This window comes from Gouania willdenowi, chromosome 13 (genome assembly GCF_900634775.1).
Source record: "Gouania willdenowi chromosome 13, fGouWil2.1, whole genome shotgun sequence".
Lineage (NCBI taxonomy): Eukaryota > Metazoa > Chordata > Actinopteri > Blenniiformes > Gobiesocidae > Gouania > Gouania willdenowi.
This window is the reverse complement of record NC_041056.1, coordinates 3103339-3119257: the sequence shown is the minus strand read 5'-3', so window position 1 is coordinate 3119257 and position 15919 is coordinate 3103339. Positions and strand designations below refer to the sequence as shown.

At 40.6% G+C, this 15919-nt stretch overlaps 2 protein-coding genes and 1 pseudogene across 3 annotated transcripts in view; 1 reads left to right on the top strand and 2 right to left on the bottom strand.

Annotated features, from left to right (window-relative positions):
• Window positions 1-2227, top strand: part of LOC114474551 (AN1-type zinc finger protein 4-like) — a 3056-nt pseudogene extending 829 nt beyond the window's left edge.
• The window catches only part of rffl (ring finger and FYVE-like domain containing E3 ubiquitin protein ligase), an 11697-nt gene extending 7717 nt beyond the window's left edge, over window positions 1-3980 (bottom strand). Inside the window, exon 1 of one of the 2 annotated variants that reach the window (XM_028464106.1) lies at window positions 3793-3980. The gene's annotated coding sequence lies outside the window, so the exon portion shown is untranslated. The remainder of the gene's footprint in view (window positions 1-3792) is intronic. The other variant, XM_028464107.1, reaches the window with a different exon arrangement.
• A 312-nt stretch (window positions 3981-4292) lies between these two features.
• On the bottom strand, window positions 4293-15575 carry eif4h (eukaryotic translation initiation factor 4h). Its single transcript, XM_028464108.1, has 7 exons — window positions 15428-15575; window positions 7574-7767; window positions 7433-7497; window positions 7255-7351; window positions 5988-6164; window positions 4809-4932; window positions 4293-4572 (listed from the first exon to the last, which is right to left on the bottom strand). Exons 1-7 carry the CDS (start codon window positions 15490-15492, stop codon window positions 4509-4511), a joined length of 786 nt encoding a protein of 261 aa, XP_028319909.1. The 5' UTR covers window positions 15493-15575; the 3' UTR covers window positions 4293-4508.
• Between the last annotated feature and the right edge of the window lie 344 nt (window positions 15576-15919).

Here is a 15919-nt window from a genome sequence, read left to right as displayed (position 1 = left end):
AGGACATCTTACATTTTTATATTATCATGTTAATGTATATAATGTGATGAGTATTATATATTGTTTTCCAATATTTTATTTAAGTGTGTGTAATATGTCGTTCCTCATTCTTGGACAGCACCTTAATTTTGTTTTATATGTTGTACAATGACAAAGCTTCTATCTATCTATCATATATCTACAGGTGCTGGTCATATAATTAGAATATCATGAAAAAGTTGATTTATTTCAGAAATTCCATTTAAAAAGTGAAACTTGTATATTATATTAATTCATTACACACAGACAGATATATTTCAAATGTTTACTTATTTTAATTTGCGTTGTTTTAGAGGGTGTTTGTGGTGATTTAGGCAGAGTTTAATGCAGGCAGGACAGGGCGGTGCACCTTATAATTGTGCCCTGGAAACATTTCCCCATAAAAAAACTTTCTTTTTCCCACGGTGACGGGGTTTCATGCCAATTTTGTCCATTTGTGTGTTTAACTGTTTTCATTAGTCAATTCAGTGATTCTGTCTGTTATTCCATTAACGCAGATTTTATAGGCCCATAACTATGGAGGATCCAATTAAGGATGTGGGTGATCTGATGGAAGGAGGGCGATGGTTGGGAGAGAAGTGTTGCTAACAAGCAGGTTACGTTTGTGGTCTACTGTGAGGGCGACCAGCTGAACTTCTTCAGAGTTGTTGACCAGATCAGGATGGTGAGAGCTCTGCAGCAGAGCTGTGAGAACGTCATCACCATGAACAAAATGAAGAAACTCAAAGCTAAAATGGAGGACATGAACCTCAACAGGAAGAAATTTGCAAAGCTAAAGTGATGAGCCCCCGTCATCACACACCCCTGTAGCAGCTCTGTTGGAGGTTCTAGTACATGCCACCATCCTTCTGTTATATGCTTCAGGAAGAGGAACCGTGGGAGATATGCCCACTGTTTGCAAACATCTGCCCCCCTCTCAAAGTGCCTGGGTTGGATATTAGCAGCATCACGTTAATGAGGGACTGTGTGTACCGCCAGCTGCTCCCACTCTGTACCAGGGGTCCACCTGAAGCCACCTTTGACCCAGTGGAGCCTGCTGAGGAGGAAGTCAGACTAGGTTTGTTAGAAGAAGCTCTTGGTTTAGTGGCACCGACTCAACCTGGAGCTGCGTTTGAAGAATTGTCAGACCCTCTAAGTTTAGACGTGTCGCCCCAGCCAGAGGCAGGCTGTCAGCTGTATTAAATTAAAGATTAAATCGGGGCTTTTGCCTTTATTGGTCATATTCTGTATTTTTATTACAGATTACCCCATCCCTGAGGAGTGGGCAGCTATTTTTGCAGCACCTGGGGAGGAGTTAGGGGTTAAGGGACTTGCTGAACATCCCACAGTGATGGCCCAGGTGAGATCCGAACCGGCAACCCTTCTATTACAAGCCAAGCTGCCTCACCCCCCTCCCCACTCAGTCCCTGGACTCTGAGAAGAAGATGGTTCTCTCACCAGCAGACTGGACCAAGCTCAGCTGGGCTCATTGTTCCATGTTAGCCCGTCCTCTCCTTTGCCTACATCCACCTCTCCACCAACGTCAACCATGATGTTATCTCAGCCGTACAACGCCACTGTGTTTAATCATCCATCACATCTACGGTGCATTAGGGTAGAATTACCTGGCAAGAGGCAAGAGCCGCTCTCCAAAAAAGAAGCATGAGGGATCACTAAGGTGGCAAACCAGGCCTGTAAGGACTCACTGGGGTCTTTAAACAACTCTGAGCTGTTGGCCTCCTTATCTACCAGCACTGTACAAAGCATAAGGGACTGCCTTGGTGAGAGTGTTGGACTGGCCTTTCCTTCTGCTACAGCTTCAGTTCAGAGCAGCATCAGCTCCAGGCTGCCCTTCAATCCCTCTAACAGGCATCTACAGGAGGACCTCATTGGACAAATGTCACCCTTGAACTTGGCACCAGCTTCCTTTATGACTTACAATACTGTTTCATCAGCTGGGGGAGTTGTGCCTTTATTTGGGACAATAGGTGCACCAACATTCCACCTACCTCCAGTCAAGGCTTCCACAGGCACTAAGAAGAAAAGCTCAAAGGCCACCAGCTATGAGCGCAGGTGTGGCCAAAACTTCTGTGCCACCCACCGATACACAGAGACCCACAGCTGCACGTATGACAACAAGAGCGCAGGACGGCGGTTTTTACAAGACGCCAACCCTCTTATCAGCGCTCCAAAGCTGCCCAAGATCTAAACCCTACAAGGAAGGCAAGCTAAATAACTGCAAATCAAACTGATGGAATCTGGAAAATCATATGATCAAAGGACGTTTTTAAAGAAAAAAGGAACTTTTAACACCACTGTGGGATTTAAAAAAAAAAAAAAAAAAAAAAAAAATCTGCCAAGTTTGCTTCAAATCATTTAAAATATCCTGCAATGCCAAGTGTGAACAAGAAGTGGACTGATGTGGCTCAGAATGATTAGTTATCACCTTTTGACAATGTGAAATTATTCATCTTGTTATCTGTTATTTGAGGGTTTTTTTTCTTGTTGCCTAAAATATAGCAAACATGTTGTGCATGTATATAATTAGGTTTTGCTCAGTATATCTACTGCACATTCACACAACTATATTTGTTTTTGATGGCCTTTTTTTCTAAGTCTGACTGTGGATGGATTCATTGGACAAGTCTTGGACAGATGCACTAGCTCTAATATATTTATACATAAACCTTCCTATGTCACACAGGAGAGGGTTACATACATTTCTGTGTTTATAGAATTTTTATATCCACATTGATTACATTTTTCTTACATCATGCACATTCGCATTCTAATGAAATAATTATTTGAACTACAGTATACCTATGTAGTCATCAAATCATTATTATTATTATTGAGTACTTATTTAAATCAATAGTTTGTGTGTGTGTGAGAGAGGAAGAGAGAATGTGTTACATTGAACCTGTAGAGGGCAGGGGTATTTATGGTTATTGATGATGTATTGACAGTGGGGTGGTTGCCATTTAAAAAATGTTTTTGTAAGTTTTTTTAAAAATACATTTTTATTTGCTTTGTCACATAAAACTTTAAATGTAGTTAAAGTATCTAAAAGGGTTTGATTAAAACTTTTTTTTTTTACAGATCTCATCAATCCACTTATAAACATAAAACATTGTCACATGTATTTCCTACATTAGGCTGAAACAAAGGAGATAAAAAAGTGAAACTATTCTCAGAGTTCGTGATCGGCCACACTCCGTTTAAAAATGACGTGTTTATGTTTATTGAGTAAAGTTGTTAAAGTCATTAAATGAGCACTAAACCAAACAAAATCCGGACAGGTTTTCAACAACACGGAGAATATTCCAACAATTTGCTCTTTTTACATCTACATTTTCATCATTACACGACGTTTAGTCGCTTTAATCCACAGCTCATTTCACCACCAGCCGTCACTAAAAGTTTACATGTCAATAGTAAACTAGTTTACATTGGGTTTAACTAAGAGCCGTAATATAAAACATGACTATGAGTGTGTGCTTAACTAGTTTTAACTAGTTTAACCGAGGCTCTGTTGACCGGTCAGCTGGACGTTCTTTAATCACACAGGAAGTGAACCAAGTTCGGTGTCGATTCTCAGCCGAGCCGCTCTCTGCTAACAGGCTACAAGCTAAGGGTTAGTTAATAAAGTATAACTAGTTTAACCAGTAACTTAGTCTCTCTAACTAACCCAACACCAGCCGATGCAACAGCGGAATTAGTTACACTAACCAGGTTAAGTTTAACTACCAACTCTAAGGAACACGGTTAACTTACCGGTTAGTGACGTCACAGGGTCGCTAACTCGACTAGCTGACCAACTGGTTAATACACGCTAACCAACCAGCACGAACCTGCTGGTTAACAGCACGACCGTTTCGTAAACAGCGTGCGATACGTCAGCGGGAACCAGGAAGTAAACACACGAAAGTGTGTGTGTAGTTCTAAGGTTGTCCAAACACACACAGGAAGTAGAAACACTCACTCTAAAGTCTCACTAATCAATAGTTTTATCAGTATTCATTCATTTTATTAATGACAAACATTGACCACCTTTAAATTATCCTCATTAATATCAGTATCAACTATTTGTTCTTTTAGTTTTTATATTATGGAGTCATGTGACGATTATCAATATATTTGTAACAATGATCAGAATGTGTGCATTATGGAGTGTATATGTGATGTTAACGCTCAGATTCATTAGTGTGTGTGTGTGTGTGTGTGTGATGTTTGCCCACTGACTCCACCCACCCACACACACACACACATCCTGGTTGGTATTGATCTTTTATTGCCTTAAACAGTGGGAGGAAACAACTTTAAAATGGATGCTTTTATTGTGAAGGTCATGACAGAGATTTTACCGTTTAACAAAAAAAAAAAAGAAAAAAAAAAAAGAGAAAAATAAACACTGTAGTGGCAGCGCTGCAGAGAGCGAGTGAGCTGCAGCGCTGCCAAACACACACATGATAAAGGTCAAAGGTCAATGCTCAGGAGGATGCTTCCCCTTCGCTATCATTCTTCTTCTGTGGTGGAGCACGGGAGCCGTCAGGGCTGCAAACACAAAAGAAAACAGGAAGGAATGTGAAACCAGCGCTTCACAGACTGAGGGGGAGGAGCTATGAAGGTCCGGTGACCATCATCATCAGTTTTATTGTTAGATTATTTTAAAAGCACGCTAATAAAAAGCAACAGAAGAACTGATTGACGTCTGAACATACTGTGTGTATCATGTGTATTATCTGTGTGTGTGTATAGTGTGTTTGTGTGTGTCTGGGTAGTGTTCATACTTCTCTACCTCCTCCCTAGGTCGCCCTCCACCAAAAATGGCAGAGTTAGGGTTAGCGACCTGATTCAGAGGCTCTGAAACGGTTCGAGGCTTCAACTGTAGCCTGGGCCGCTGGGCGCGCTCAGCTGTAAACAAACAAACACACACACAGAGTGGTAAACAAACAAACAGAATGGTAAACAAACAAACAGACAGGTAAACAAACAGAGTGGTAAACTTAAAAAAAGAGTGGTAAACAGACAGGTAAACAAACAAACACAGAGTGGTAAACAAATAGAGTAGTAAACAAAACACAACAAAGCAAGTAACAAACAGAGGGGTATTCCAGAAAGGATGTTCAACAAACTCTGAGTCTATCCATAAACTCTGGGTATCTAATTCCATTACAGCTGGTATGAAGTGGGTCAATCAACTCAACCTTGAGTTACTCATGTGCATGCGTGCCATAAATGTTACCATGGTAACAGACTCAGAGTAGAACTAACCTCACTTTCAGGAATGGGATACTTCTGAGTTTCCCTCATTAGAGCCCCAACAAACTCAGAGTTTGAATAGAACCTGCTTTCTGGAATAACCCTCAGATCAATAAACAAAGGTCCTCTCTTCTCTCTACCTCCAGGATTAACCCTGTGTGCTGGGTAACTTCTACAGATGAATCACCACGGTAACTGATGCTAAACTGCTAACCTGGTGGGATTTGATCAAACCCAGCTCAAAATACTTAATCTAATGAGGTAAATGTGAGACCAGTCTCACATGTTTAGGTTAGCTTAGCATGTAGCAGCTGTGGCTGAGTACTGTCAAAGGATAAAGGACGGGGCTACATTATCACATGAACCTAAAGCTTAGAACTGTTTTATTTAACGTAGAAAATTTACATTCAGCTAAAGGACAAGGTTCCATTGAGCTGCTGTTTGGTAACCAATCACAGGCTGTTTCAGAGTCACATGACCAATCACAGGCTGTTTCAGAGTCACATGACCAATCACAGGCTGTTTCAGAGTCACATGACCAATCATAGGCTGTTTCAGAGTCACATGACCAATCACAGGCTGTTTCAGAGTCACATGACCAATCATAGGCTGTTCGTTGTGGGAAGACTTTGATTAACCTCAATGAATGTGGGTGCGTATGGCCCCGCCCTATCAGGTGTAACCAATGATCATGTGACCACACCCACCTTCAGACGGCTCTTTGAAGTCCGAGGGTGCTCCACGTGGGGGAGGGGGTCCCTCTCTGAAACGCCCTCCCATTCCACCTCCTCCTCCCATTCCTCCACCCCCTGGGCCCCCCCGCCTGTCACTGGGGCGACCGGCCCCTCGACCACGCCCCCCCATGTAATCGTCATCCTTGAAACCTGCAGGGGGGGGGGGGAAGGGTTAGAGTTACCTGTAGACTGAGCCTTAGGGTGAAATGCATGATGGGAGAAAACAGTATTTACATTCAGAGGTCACTGGTTAGAGCTTTAATGATCCATATATCCATTGAATAACCAACGGTCCGATCAAATCCATAAAAATTATCAACATCATCAGTGACTCAGGTCATTTTTCATTATGTTCATAACAATGATTCATATTTAAAAGTGTATCTGCCACTTGGGGGGACTTCAAAAAATGTCTTGATTATGGGCGGGGTTCCTGGTGCCATTAAGACACCCCCACTATACTATAAAATCTATGCTAAGCTAACCAGCCATTTACCATTTATAAGAGTGAGCGGAGCTAACAGTGACATAAAACGGTCCAATGACATCACAGAATCTTGTTCTCAGCCAATAGAAAAATCTGTTTCAATATCCTGGTTTAACCCATAGAGGGCAGTCACTGACATTTTACCACTGAATACCATAAATTGAAATGGTTTGACTAAAATATTGAGAGTTAGACCAGGATCAATAAACACAACCGCTTCATACACAATACATTTGATTTCAGCAAAAAAAAGTGGTTTAAGGGTTTAGTTAATCTTTTAATTATCAAAGTCCAAATAATCTTTATTTAATATCACAGAAATGCCTCACATGCAGGTTTACACATTTACACGCTATATTTCACCTGAAAACAGGCGATTAATGTCTAAAAGTGCGACGAATGACCAATATGTCCAATTTTGTTCAAGATTCTGCACTACATGTCTACTACATCCAGTGATTGTGTCATCCTGTGACTGTAAATGAATGCAGTGCTTCATCTGAAGCGTTAGTTTAGATTATTATGACTGCATTTAAATCTGAAAAGGCTGTGGTACAGAGACAAGTTTATCTAATGGTGCATTAGCTGAACTGCTGTGAGGAGGTTTAGTGTAAAGCATGAGGGAGTTTTAATGGTTGGAGGAAACTAAAGGTTTCTATTGGTTTATTAAACTCTTCTCACTCTGTCATATTGGATTAAAGATCTCAGACCCCTACAAAATAAAGCTCCTTCCTTCCTGCTTCCCGTTTGTACCTCGTCCTTCGTCTTTCCTGAAGCCAAACCCTCCACCGCCACGCTCTTGCCTTCGTCCCTCTGCGATGTCCACCCTCAGCGCCCGGTCGCCTAGCAACTACAGGGGTCAGAGGTCAGCTCTCAGTTACCATCGTCATCATCATCACTGACCAATAAGGCTAGAGGGTGGGACACTGACCGCTCCGTCGTACGTCAGTGCTTCCTTTAACGACTCCAAATCTTCAAACTCCACGTAACAAAAACCTAAAACAGGAAGTGTTGCCGTCAGACAGAAAACAGGAAAAATCTGAGGGCGGCACCACCAGCCTTGAATTATGACCTTTGAACTTGTCCGTCTCTTTGTCGCGGACCAATCGGACGCTGCGGAGGTTGAGCTCCTTGAAGATGATGTCGATGTCTCCCTGCACCGTGTTGAAGGGCAGGTTTCCCACGTAGGCCGTAAACGGAGGCTCTAACGGCAGCTCCTTTTGCTTCCTGGGACCTCCGGGGCCACCGCCGGGACCGCCGCGGGGCCTGCACACAGCACGCCACGGTATGAGAAACATTCAATCAAAACTCAGTTCATCAAACCCAGATCTGTAATGTTTCACTCTGTATAGTACATCTGATATTGTTTATTAGAACACATTACATTGATTTATTGATTATGTTTGTTGAAAAAATGAAATTATTTTCCACAACTGTTCAGCCTTAACGACTACTAAGATGTTTGTGTCCTAATGTTCCACTAAGACAAGGGTACTCAATTGGCAGACTCCGGTCAAGATCTGGACCCAAACGCAATGAAATTCAGATCGAGATAAATATTAAAATGACTTGACTCGAGCCGTTAAAGGTATATCAGCCTTTAATTGAAGTCATTACAACCCAACTACTGTATGATGTAGTCGACGACAAAATAAACCATTAAGACTCAAATAGAATCGTCTTTCTCTGTCATTTATCGCACTCAATTTTTCGCTTACGCTCGCCCTTTCCCAGCCTCTCAACACGCAGAACACATTTAAACAAAAACGAACATTGGCAGAGAAAGCTGCCTGCAACAATGATGCCTTCAAGGCCATGGGAAACCACATCTGTTTTTCAGAGTGATCCAAGCGAGATTTCATTGGCATTTCCAACCACGTAACTACCCCGTGCCCAATCCAAATGTCCTACCAGCGTGAGTGTTTTTTTCCTCTGCAAGGAGTTTATTTGATAGACGTTCGCTCTTCTTTGCTCCAGGTACACCTATCAAATATCCAACTTCAAACTGACTTCACCGCGGTCACAGGTCATTATTAGCCACAACAACGCAGTGACGCGAACTGTACCCGTTTCTTTAGTGAAGCAAAAATTATGGCGTGCTCCAAATTTGACAAAAAACGAAAGGTGGATTGCGAAAATCTTGAATTTAAGACAGAGTGGACCGACAAATATGTATTTGTGCTGCCTGCGGGGAGCATGAAAACAATGTGTTTAATATGTAATGAGACATTTGCCCTTGTAAAAAGTGGAAGCATAAAATGTCATGATGAAACAAAGCATGGCCACTTTGAGCAGAATTACCCACAGTACTCCGAGGTAAGGACCAGAAAAGTAAGCCAAATGCAAGCATCATACCTAGCAACATGTACTATGATAGTCAGGTAGGCCACACAACAGGAGCGTGTAACTGAAGCCTCACTGCGAGTGGCATGGGTCTTAGGCAAGCACCCAAAAAACATTCACTCACGCGGAAATCGTGATGAGTGCATGAATGAAGTCGCAATTGCTCTGTTTGAGAGAACTCTAAAAAATGACAACATACAAAAAATAAATGAAATACCCCCCTCTGATTCCACTGCAGTAAGACGAACTGAAATCCTTGCTGATGATTTATTGGACCAAAATAAATCTACTGTTAAAAAGGCTAAATGCATTTCATTGGCTTTGGATGATTCCACAGACAATACAGATAATGCCCAACTTCTGGTGTTTGTCGATTTTTTGATGAAGAGAAGGGGGAATTCTTCAAAGATGTGTTAGGCCTCACAAACTTCATGGGCATAAAAGAGGGGATGACATTTGTCAAGCAGTGATGGAGATGTTGCGACCGAGAGATAGACCTGAAGCATGTTGTTTCCATTGCTACTGATGGAGCCCCAAGTATGACTGGGAGAGAGGGGATTAGTGTCCCGCTTAAAGGTTCATCACCCTGACCTCAGAGCATGCCACTGTGTCATTCATCAGGTGGTTTTGTGTGCCAGCCTTTGAAAAAAGAACTCAGAAATCATGACAACAGTAATGAGACTCAATGAGATCATTTGCTTCGCACATTCCTCACAAAGGTTAATGCAGAATTTGATGATTTGCTTCAACACAATGAATCAGAAGAGTCCAAAAGCAAAACCATTTCTGGAATTCTTGCAAAACAAGGAAAAAATGAAAATTGCTGTATTTCTCTCAGAAATTACTTACCACCTCAATGATCTAAATTTGAAACTTCAGGGCAAAAATAACAGTGTGTAACCTCATGTCAGCTATCCATGCTTTTCAAAGGAAACGGGAAATATTCAAAAGTGACGAGGGAAGAGGGTCTGCTTCACTTCCCAAAACTGAAAAGTCAAGCTTCAGAACACAGCATCACAGTTATGGGAATTTTTTTTTAGACAAATTGCAATTTTTGAAACCCGGTTTGGAGATTTCCCTCTTGGAAAAGAGGTCTTACTGTGCATTGAAAATCCATTCATGGTGAAAAACATCACACAAATTCCTGATTGAAGCCCTGAAGGTCTGCCCATGGGCTAGTGCTGCTTCTCTTCAATCAGAACTCATTGAGCTTCAGGAAAACCTTGCACTGCAGGAATCTCTTTGAGACCCTGCCACCTTTTGGACGAAGATGGTCCCTGCAGCAAGAGTCCCCGTCTTGCAAAAATTGGTCCTGAACATTCTCACCATCTTCCCTTCAACATACTCTTGTGAGTCGACCTTTAAATGATGACTATGGTGAAGATCAAATACAGGAGTACACTCACTAATGAACACTTGCACCAGTGTCTAACCCTGGCCCTCACACCTTTTGTGCCCAAGTTTAAAGAACTGGTGGCACAAAAAAGTGTCACTTTTCACACTGATGTGGACAAAACACATCATCCTTTGTGCATAGTTTAAATGTTCTATGTGGATTTACTACCTTTTTTGTTCGGAGTTCTAATTCTGGACTTACACTGTCACTGTTCTGGACAGATTGGAGATTTTGAGTTTCTAATTGAGTACCCCTGCTCTAAGATGATCCACTAACTCAGTCACATTTAATCTGAACCCATGTACCTCCTACAGCTGAAATATGTCTCTAAATTTGATGAATAATATATATTAAAAAATAATCTGTGAGCATACAAGAAAACATCTTATTTAGAATTATCACTTGATTTATTTATTTGCATACTGCCATTTTCAGTGATAAAAATATTTTTTTTTGGAAAATAAATCTACCAAACATTAGATGATTGAACATATATCAGTAATACAACATATTGATCAGCCTGAAACTGTGAAATACAACTCACTACAACTTTAATAAGACGATGAACAGAACTCTGAAATGATTGGATGAATCTGAGAGTTTTTCTATATTTTGTTTTCATGTTTATCAAAGCTGAAAATCCACTTTCTCAAAAATACGAGTTGGCAAAGGGCATCAAGCACATTTGGCATGTGTAAAGCAATGTAGCTCTAACCAAATATTCACTTTTTGAGATTGAGAGTTTGTCACCACTAGAGGGCAGTCTGACATGTGTCATTAGTGGTAATACATGGAGGCTCCTGAATGCTGCTCTAGTTATATTATACTTTATAATGTTGTCACCCTGTTTTTATTCATGTACGCCCATGACAATTTGCGTACCGCTGGGGTACCCGTACCTCACATTGGGAATCACTGCTCTCAGATGATCCTGTGCTGAGGAATGTTTACAGTGAATCTGTCCTGATAATCTGCTCTGAAACAGGGCGGGGCTGACCTAACCTGTGTGCGTGTGTGTAACGCTGACTCACGACCTGTTATTTGTGACGTTGAACGGAATGTAGCCAATCAGGAAGCAGCACACTGACTAACAAGTAATGCTGCGTTCAAGGAAACTCCAAACTCTGCATTTTTCCCAATGTCTCCTCCACTATATAAACACATTACTCTGAATAATTTGAATTACCACATTAACTTGTGACTAAGTTAAACTCTTTATAAAGTCATATGCTGTTCAGTCTCTGATATTAATGGACTTCATAGTTATTGTGACGCTCAATGACTGCAGTCAGACTGAGGATGGGTTTTACTTCAACCTGCAGCTGATTGGATGAAAGCTATCAGCAATGGTCTTGTGCTATGGGCAATGTGGGCGGGATCTATGTGGGAGGCACGAGCCTCATGATTCTGAACAAAAACCAGGAAGATAAACATAGAGAAATCCTCTCTATCGTCACTATCTGTAGAGCCGAGGCAGCAGCCCCTCCCTGCCGCTACAGTGAGACGGCTGCAGCGGAGGGCTGTGGCTGCACACTTCTTTAATTTACCGGGGCATAATTAAAGCGTTTAACTTCTTAAATAAGCCTACATTCTGGGTGAACTCATCCTCAAGTAATGCTGTAAGTTGATCATCTAAACCAGGGGGTCTGCAACCTTTACTCTCAAAGGAGCCATTTTGCCTCATCTCACCTGGATTAAAGTCCTCCTGGAGCCAAAAAAATACCATCTCAATGAAGACAATGCAGTGTATTGAATTCTATACAGTTAAAATTATATAAAATAATGTTTAATTTAATTTGATTTGATTTATATTAATCATGTAACTGGCAACTTTAAAACGGTTTAAAATAAAATAAATTGACATCAAGAAATAAGAGTATATTCATCTTCAAATTCTTATGCATCTCAGTTTACATGAACACAATGTTATATAAAGAAGATTTTTTTAGTTAATGTATCTGGAAGGCTACAAAAAGAAAATTTAATTTGATAACACGATCATGTGATCAACACATGCTAATTGCTCATTTCTTGCCACACATAAAACACACATATTTAACCTGCACAGCATCTGTCCCCACACAATTAAAATCTGTATTTTCTTCCAGAATAGTGTTTTTGTTGGTTTAGTTTCTTACCAGGGATTTAAAACTTAAGGTTAGTCACAGGTGCAGGAAAGTTGATGGTCTGTAGATGTTGCAGGAGGTGAAGTAGGAAGGTGCTGAGTCATTGCACGACGTGATTTATTTTAGGTTAACAAATTGTTATATCTTAATTTTATTTGTCATTAATCATTATTAGCCTTTGTAAAAAAAAACAACTATTTATTTCAATAGTTTTTTTTTTAAGCTATAGGGAGACACTGCAAAAGAGTCAAAGAGCCACAGGAGGCTCCAGAGCTACAGATTGCAGACCCCTGATCTAAACCGTAAAAGCCGGCGGCGCTGTCTAAAAGTGCTGTAAACGTACGACCTGTGCATGTGCACAATGTACGTTTGTGAAAATTTACTCATTATCATTAAAAACAAAATTAATGCAGAAAATAGTCGTTTCAGTGCTACTATTATCAACTTCTCTGTAAACATGGACACATGTTAGTGCCGCTTAACAAGAAGAATTAAGTTGTTTTATGAAAATTGGAAAATTTCACTGCATATGAAAAATAAACATTTCAGTCAGCGTATTACCCTGGCATCAATGGTCTCATTCACAACAACACGCAGCTTTTCCCATGGATCTTCTGTAGCTCTGATGAGATGTTAACATACTCTGAGCAGGTGAATATTGACGAGAAACAAGACGGCGTTTCACAGTCACAGCAAAGTTAAGCAGGCACTGGTTGGCTCTGTGTTTAGGAGTCAGTGATGATTTGCATAGTTTTTGACAGTTTAGACGGGGTTTCAGGTGGTTTAGGCGATGTTTAATGCAGCCAAGATGGTAGAGGGCGGGCAGTGCATCTAATGAGCACTCCCCAAAAACATTTCCCCATGGCGCCAGTGACATATCGTCGTGTCGATGTTTTGGCACACCCTTAAAGCGACTCATCATGGGCGAATGAAGTGACTGCAGTCGCTACAGTTTGATTAGATAAATACTTTTTGAGATATGGACAATTTAGTGAGGGGGGGGTATGCGTCCTTATTTTTCTTCCACTTTCAGCTTCCAATATCTCAGGAACTCCAGCACATAAGAAAGGTAAATGTGGTATAGTAATAAGCTCCACCTACTCTCTCAGACTATAGAAGTAGATCTGCTATACATCCTATCTTCTGGACATGTCAGCTCCTCTAAATAGTAAAAAAGTCAGTGTGTGTTTGGTTCTGGAACATGTTTGGGTCTTCAGTAAACTACTTAGCATATGTCTCAGCTCCCTGTAATGTGATCAGCTTGAGCTATGAACAACATAGACTGTTCACATCACTAATAATTAGTCACAGATATGCATTGGTTCTTGGGTCACACACTCTGGAAATATGAACATATACTTTTTTTCCTACTATTTTCATTGGGCCATAACTGCATGTGGGTATGTAAAAAAATTATGTGTTTTAATTTATAGAATAAAGGTTACTCTTTATTGGGATATAAAACTATCTTTATGTGACGTCATTTTTATTTTGGACCCAAACTTTGGGATATTTCATCACTCGTGATTAGGGATGTAACGATTCACTCAACTCCCGATACGATTCGATTCACGATACGATATGCAATTTAACTAAAAATAAATTTTGAATGAAATAAATAAAGGAATAATACAAATGAAGAAGAAGCCTACTAATTTTAATTCTGGTTCTATACTAAACAATGCAAAACTGTTCTTTTTCTTTTTAAACGTACAACAGAAAATGCAAATATTCTTGCAGTGAAGAAGAGATGCTATGCTTGCAGACAGAGCTAATAGAAAAACTTGACTTTTACAAATATTCACATTAAATATTGCAGATATTCTTTCACTGCTAAAGGGGTAAGGAATCATTTATGAACATGTTTAAGAGTAGAAGGCGGCCAGAAAGAAAGTAGTAGCAGATTCCGCCCGCCACCTCCACTTCTGGCCAAGAGGATAGATAGCGCCCTCTGCTGTTTAAAAATTTTCAGTGTATCGATGTGAACCGTGATACCTATGAATCGATTTTTAACTGCCTGACAATTAATCGTTACATCCCTACTCGTGATAAATATTGAAAATCCTTTACATGAGGCCATTGTAGATTGGCTCTGTGTCTGATAATCACTTACCAAATAATACATTATCATACACTATAGTGAATTTATTTGTAATATAGTTATGATAAATGTATGATTATATTTACTGTAGATTACTCATTCACAGACTAGGGCGATACATCAATATTCAAGATATATCAAATTTCATATTTTGGCAATACAGAAAATTACATATACAAAGTATTTTTTCATAGCTTATATCGAAACAAATTACTGGTTTTAGGAATCACTGCTTTCACTATTTCCCAGTATTCTAACCCAGACCTTTGACTAAAAAAGCCACACTGCAGAACTCACTCACATGTGCTGTCCCTTATAGGAGAAAACGCCAAATGTGGCCCATATTGTGCAGCTTATTGTTAATTGCTAAATTTAACCCTAAATGATCTTACTGGTTATAATTCATTTGAATTAAAATTATCAAGATTTTTATCGTATATTGGCATTTGGAGAACAACATATTGAAATATGAGTTTTGGTCCATATCGCCCAGCACTATCTCAGACAATAAATTAGCATTACACTGCATGATTTAACTTCATATTTTAAATCAATACTTTATTAGATTAGATTTGTTAGATTATATTAGACCTTTTAAATTAGCACTGCAATTGTTATTATATTATGTTATTCAACATGTATAAACACTATCATGTTATTCTTCTGCATGTATGAACCTGAACCTCCGTTCCTCGGTTCTCACAGGGCGCAACAGCCTTAGCTTTATCGGCTCCACATGGTGGGTCTGCCGGTGTGTTGCTGCTAGCTGCTAGCCGTTAGCTCCAGGGGGATCCTCCGTGTTTCCTGGCTGCGCAACCCGGCACACACGCACTCAGACGCGGCTCTGCTGACAAGCTCGAGTTGCTGGTGGCCGCAGAGGCCGCTGGCCGAGCTCCGCGCGCCCTGAGCAGGGAGACAAAGACACGCGCTCCGTAGGCTGTGCGTGATGAACACACTCACCCCCGTCCGCTACCGAAGCTGCCGTAGGCCCGGTCCCGCTCGTCGAAGCCTTCGTAGTCCGCCATGATGCTGCTGAGTGGAGGAGGAGGGCCTACACGTCACAGAGAGCTGCCCGAGGAGCGCCTGACAGCAAACAGCGCAGCCTCGAGCCTCCACATTACATTCACTATGAAATTATCTGAGAAGGTTCTCAGTCCTCTGCTCATGGTCTTCCTCCTGTCCTAGATTCAGCTTTTCATCCAAGACTGTACTCAGTTATAATTATTTTTTTTAATCATTATTATTATGTATTATTATTGTATTAACAATAATATATAATGTAATATATTCTTATTAGTTGTAATAATAATAATAATCTGCGATGGACTGGCGCTCTCCAGGGTGTATCCCCATTGAGAGCTGGAGATATGCACCAGCAGACCCCCACAAACCTGGAAAAAGGAACAAGCATGTCTGAAAATGGATAGATAATAACAATGACAAATTTAGCCG

Bases quoted from the DNA above. Each gene is read 5' to 3' on its own strand.
- eif4h (XM_028464108.1), bottom strand. From the start codon at position 15,492: ATGGCGGACTACGAAGGCTTCGACGAGCGGGACCGGGCCTACGGCAGC. The intron at 7,498-7,573 runs GTCATAATTCAA...TTCCTGTTTTAG, and splicing joins AGAGACGGACAAGTTCAAAG to GTTTTTGTTACGTGGAGTTT. The intron at 4,573-4,808 runs GTATGAACACTA...TTGTGTTTGCAG, and splicing joins CCTAGGGAGGAGGTAGAGAA to CCCTGACGGCTCCCGTGCTC.